The sequence below is a fragment of the Quercus lobata genome, chromosome 10, assembly GCF_001633185.2.
Source record: "Quercus lobata isolate SW786 chromosome 10, ValleyOak3.0 Primary Assembly, whole genome shotgun sequence".
Lineage (NCBI taxonomy): Eukaryota > Viridiplantae > Streptophyta > Magnoliopsida > Fagales > Fagaceae > Quercus > Quercus lobata.
Window position 1 is genome coordinate 42,395,256 of NC_044913.1, and position 6,000 is coordinate 42,401,255.

At 37.1% G+C, this 6,000-nt stretch overlaps 1 protein-coding gene across 1 annotated transcript; it reads left to right on the plus strand.

Moving 5' to 3' along the window:
* The first annotated feature begins 438 nt into the window (after positions 1-438).
* Positions 439-1,620, plus strand: LOC115964783. Its single transcript, XM_031084036.1, has 2 exons — positions 439-624; positions 784-1,620. Exons 1-2 carry the CDS (start codon positions 439-441, stop codon positions 1,618-1,620), a joined length of 1,023 nt encoding a protein of 340 aa, XP_030939896.1.
* Positions 1,621-6,000: the final 4,380 nt, after the last annotated feature.

The window sequence follows — 6,000 nt, forward strand, 5'->3', positions numbered from 1 at the left end:
AATGAACGGAAAATTCATTGGAAAAGTTGGGATAAACTGACTTTGGCAAAGAAGGATGGTGGAATGGGATTTCGGGACCTTAGATCATTTAATTTAGCCATGTTGGCCAAGCAAGGGTGGAGGTTGTTAAAGGATGAAAATTCCCTTCTCTATAAGTGCTTTAAAGCACAGTATTTCCCTAGAACTTCAATACTTGAGGCTTCAGAATCACCCAATTGTTCGTTTGTATGGAGGAGCTTAATGGCAGCCTTATCTATTTTGAGAGTTGGACATTGTTGGCGGGTGGGTGATGGACTATCTATTAATGTCTATCGGGATAGGTGGATTCCAAAGTACCCTACAAATAAACCTTTCTTGTTGGTAAGAGATGATGAAGAGGAAGTATAGGTGTCAAGTTTGATTAACCAAGTCCTCCATGTGTGGCGCAAAGATGTTATTATGGCTAGATTCATTCGGGAAGAGGGGGAGGCTATTTGTGATATTCCTCTAAGTCAAAGGCAAGTCCTTGATTCTGTTTTTTGGAAGCACAGTAAGGATGCCATCTTCACAGTAAAGTCGGCTTACAAGGTTGCACGGGCTCTCTTGAAGAAGGATGATTGGGCTGAACCATCATCAGGAAGTGGAGTTAGTAGGGTGTGGGCTGCTTTATGAAAGCTACGGATCCCCAATAAGATAAAGGTGTTTGGGTGGAAGGCATGTCATGATATTCTCCCAACCAGAAGGAACCTAAAAAAGAAAAGGGTTTTAGCGGATGAGTCGTGTCCATTCTGTGGCTTATTCCAGGAATCAACCATTCATGTGTTATGGGAATGTACAGCAGCCCAGGATATTTGGCATGGTAGTGTTAGGGCCTTGCAGAAGTATGGAACGGGGCAACCTGACTTTGTAACTCTGTTGGAGTATCTGCTGCATCAGATTGACAAAACAGAGGTGGAGCTAATGTTAGTACAAGCATGGTTGATTTGGAATCAACGGAACAGAGTGGTGCATGGAGGCAAATTTCTAGAACCGGGCTGGTTGAATAAGCGTGCTGCTAAGTTGCTTGAGGAATTCTGGCAGTCACAGAACAGTTTACAAGCTAAAGCGGTGTTGAATGCGAATAGGCAGGTGCTGCAGAACGCTGAGGTGGGTTGGCAACCTCCACCAGAATCCGTGTATAAGCTGAATTACGACGCAGCTATGTTTACGGATTCTGCTAGCTCTGGGTTTGGTGCTGTGATCAGAGACTCAAGTGGTGAAGTCATGGCAGCAATGACAGTCAAGGGTCCAGCAGTCCGGGACAGTGATGAGGCGGAACTGCTCGCATGTCAAAAGGCGATGGAATTTGCAATTGATGCTGGCTTCACGGTGCTAATAATAGAAGGGGATAGTGTCAACGCTATAAGGGGTATTGTATCAGGAAAGGAAAACCAGTCAGCTCTTGGGCACGTCATTGGGGACATTAGGCATTTGATGGGAGCTGTGGAGTGGAGTTCTGTGAGTTGCATTAAGAGGAATGGTAATAGGGTGGCCCATGCACTTGCTAGATATGCACATCACGTTAGTTCTGATTTATTTTGGATGGAAGAGGTTCCATCAGTTGCTTTGGATTTTGTAAACTTTGATGCTTCCTTGATTTAAATGAAAGTCTGATTTCAGTTTCAAAAAAAAAAAAAAAATCATAAAATATGTGAATCATTATCTTAGTTCCTAAAGAGGAAGAATAATTAGCAAAAGTATGACAACAATTCTAAAAATCATCATTTAAAGTAAAAAAAAAAAAAAAATACTCTTCATAAAACATTTTCAATTCATAACCTAATTATAACTATGAAATCCCACTAATTAACAAATCAAAACCCCCAAAAAAGTCCAAACACCTTTACAACTCGACCGTGTCTATCTTCAAAACCATTAAGCAAGTACTCTATGATTTAACCCTATGAATCCTGATGGTGGTGATTGCTCAAAAATTCAGCATCCTTGGAAACAAAGGGCATCCATGTTTTTTACCATTGTCCCTCTCTTTCATCCCCTTTCTCTGAGCTCACCTCCTTTGAAACTGTCAATGACGTATATGGCCTTTTCTGGTTTGAATCGAACGACTCCCTCTATTCCCCCCTCACCCCCCTCAAAAAAATAGTGATCATGACTAGGACCTATTATCAAATACTCCTTAATTATTAGGTACACTTCAATCTTTCCTTAAACTTTAAAACCAAGTAATGTTTCCTATTGTATTGAAAGTAAGCAAATTATTCCATGTCGTTTAAAAAAATTTGGAATTTTAGCAAAATTTAGTAATGGCAAGAGGTAATTTAACTATTTTAAAAAGTTTAAGGAGGACATTGATCGATTTTAAAGTTTAAAAGGTGGATTGAAATGGACGAAATCATTGAGGAAAAAGTGAAATTAACCCTCATCTTTTTTACACAGTAGCCTAGTAGGATTTATTTTGTTTAATTGTTATTTGCCCCTTAAACTATGAAGTATTTAGTGGACACAGTTAACATAAAAATTTATAGAACTAACCAGTTTAATTGTTATCTTGGGGCCGACTTAGCTTTATTTTCAAAATTGGATAATTAGTAAGATAAAAGCAACATTTGACTTTAGCCACATAGGGATGGATTTAAAAAATAAAAAATAAAAAAATAAATAAAAAAATAAATAAAAAATTATAGAACTGACCAGTTCATGGTAGGACACAAACAATTTGACTTTTAACAGCCTTAGAGCACTAGCATTGAAAAATGCTAAAGCCATATTTAAGGCATTTTTAACATTTTAGAGGGCAAAAACACTTACATCAAAGAATGCTAAACCACACTATTGCAAAAATTTTTGCAATAGTGCTACAGTACAATTCTAAACTTAGAATTGTACTGTAGCAGAATGTTAAAAAAAAATATATATTTTATTCCCTCCGTGTTTTTCTCTCCACCCAGACTTCTTCTCTTTCTTCCTTCTCTTCTCTGTTTTCTCCATCTCTGCTCTTTCCTCTCTACGGACCCAAACGCCGCCTCTGCTCTCTCTTCCTTCTCTCTTCCTTCTCTGTTGGGTCCGGTGTTTGGGTTGTGGTTGGGTTGTGGGTTGATCGGTGGTGAGTTGATGATATTTTTTGAATGGGTTTGCCCCGGTGGGTTTCAAATAGGCTCGGTTTCAAATCGGCGGTGTGGTTTCTGATCAGTGGTGGGTGTGGTGGCCGTTGTTGGCTCTGGTTTGATGGTTTGTGTGTGGCTCACTGTGGTGGTTGTGATTTTTTTTTTTTTTTTCCTGGCTATGACCGGTGCTTAAAGGGGTTGTGGGTCATGGTTGGGTCCGGGGTTTGGGTCGTGTTTGGGTAATGGTTGGGTTGTGGGTTGATTGCTGGGTGGATCGGTGGTGCGTTGATGATATTTTTTGAATGGGTTTGCTCCGGTGGGTTTCAAATCGGCGGTGTGGTTTCCGATCAGTGGTGGGTGTGGTGGCCGTTGTTGGCTCTGGTTTGATGGTTTGTGTGTGGCTGTGTGTGGCTCTGTGTGTGGGTCACTGTGGTGGTTGTGATTTTTTTTTTTTTTTTTTTTTTTTTTTTTTTTTTTCTGGCTGTGACTGGTGCTTAAAGGGGTCGTGGTTGGGTCCGGGGTTTGGGTCGTGTTTGGGTAGTGGTTGGGTTGTGGGTTGATTGGTGGGTTGATCGGTGGTGGGTTGATGATATTTTTTGAATTTGTTTGCTCCGGTGGGTTTCAAATAGGCTGGGTTTCAAATCGGCGGTGTGGTTTCTGATTGGAGGTGGGTGTGGTGGCCATTGTTGGCTCTGGTTTGATGGTTTGTGTGTGGTTGTGTGTGGCTCTATTGATGGGTCTGTGTGTGTGGTTCTGTGAGATGAACCGGTGCTAAAGGTTGAGGGAGGCTGTGGAAAAAAAAAAAAGGTTGGAAAGCCTAGGAAAGTAGAACTGAAAAAAAAATATTGGTTAAAAAGAAATAATAAAAAAAGATTAAAGAATAATATTTTAATAAGAATAGAGTTTTAGGATGTGGGAGGTATTGTAAAATGGGATATATAAAGTGATTTTTTGAGATGGTATAATAGTATAGCATAGCATAGCATTTTTCAATCCTAGTGCGATGCATTAAGCTGCATTTGGTTCTTCGTGATATTACATTATATCGTAATATTATATTATTAATTATAATCTAATTATATTAATGTAATTTCAATACAAGAATACAACATTACATTATTTAGGAAGATGATGAGATTAAGGTAATATGATATATTTTGTAATTTTAGATTATGGCAATGTTAAAAAAATAAAATAAACCAAAAACCTTAATATCATATTATCATAATGTGCATCACATCAATGGCTCATCATAGCGAACCCAACGCCCTTTAAGAGTTCAAAAGTCTCTTGTTTTTTAACTTTTTATCTCAGTTTTTCAATAAATAATCTAACTTTTACCTTAGGTTTTAGTCTTTTTTGTCACACATTAAAAAAAAAATATTACCAAAATTTGTATATTTTGATAAACACTATGTGTTGGATACTTGGATTATTTTGATAAAAATATTAAATTTTCTTTTACCATAATTGTTACGTTGATGGCTATATGAGTTTCTTTGTTACACAATTGAAATTTAAATATAATGCTAATAAATTCAAATAATTGTCAGTTTTATTCTCTTTATGACAAACTTTATTTTTGAAAATAAAAACCTTCTATTATGAGTTGGCTGATATAAATACTATTGACTAAATGAATGATAGTGGCTTAATGTATATGGCAATATTTCCTTACCAAATACATTAAAACTTTTCCTTTCAAATGTCAATTTGCCATATAAGTCTAGTCATATTATATATGAAAAGAAGCTAGGGCATTAATGTCATTGAACTTATTCTGACCACAAAGAAATGCCATAAAGTTTCCCACTTGACTAAAAAATATATCCCCTCAAAATAAAAAATAAAAAATAAAAAAAATATATATTTTGGTCGTGGTCAGCCGAGGTAAAATATAGATATATAATTTTCACTCAAGCCATCTCACTAGTCAGCCAACTTAATTTGAGAGCTTGCCTAATATATATATATATATATATATATATATATTGGTAGAAATAGGAGGTCTTATTTACTTATAAAAAAAGTTCATACAACAACATCATTTTTTGACTTTCGGGCACATAATCTACTACTCCTGAGACCAGCCAAATCTCTTACTAAGCAGTGATATACAAAACTGGGATAGGTATTATAGATAGATAGAAGATGTTGTCGGTGGGTTCCCTGTTTTGCTAGGGCATCCGTGCATTTGTTTGCTTCATGATATATGTGGCGCACTTGCACCTCCCATGCCTACCCCATAAGGTGCCTACAATCACATATTAAAAACAACACATCAGGAGGGTAAGTAGAATTTGTATCAGTTAATTAGGATAAAACTATTACAGAATCAATCTCAAGTTGGATAAATTTGAATCCTAATTCCAATGCTAACAAGAGACCTTGCCTAACTGCTTCCAACTCTGCCATATTGTTAGTTGCTAAACCCATATTTAGAGAGAATCATGTTATCCATAAGCTTGAGCTATCACGCAGTAGTCGCCTTGCGCTGGCCATCCCTGGGTTACTTATGGAACTACCATCCATATTTAGCTTTATATAGGGTTCATTTAGTGTGGCCCATCTAATAATTTGCAGGGTCTTAACTCGAACTGGTCTATTAGAACTAGCTAAGAAAAAATATTATGTTGCTGCTTGTATCGTTGTGTAGACTAAGCTATGCTGGGATCAAGATTGGATCTTAAAAATTCGTTCATTTCTGGCTAACTATAAGGGTCTGTTTGGTTGGAGGAGTGGAAAAGTGGGAGGATGGAAAAGTGGAAGAATAGAAAAGATTTAGTTTTCCCTCATGTGTTTGGTTAGAGGGGTGGAAAACTTTTTTGTTTGGTTGGAGAGAAAAAGGGAAGGATAGAAAATGTAGTTTATATAAATTAACTATTATGTCCTTGTTATATAATAGTGGGAAAGTGAG

Bases quoted from the DNA above. Each gene is read 5' to 3' on its own strand.
- LOC115964783 (XM_031084036.1), top strand. From the start codon at position 439: ATGGCTAGATTCATTCGGGAAGAGGGGGAGGCTATTTGTGATATTCCT. The intron at 625-783 runs GTTAGTAGGGTG...GGCTTATTCCAG, and splicing joins AACCATCATCAGGAAGTGGA to GAATCAACCATTCATGTGTT.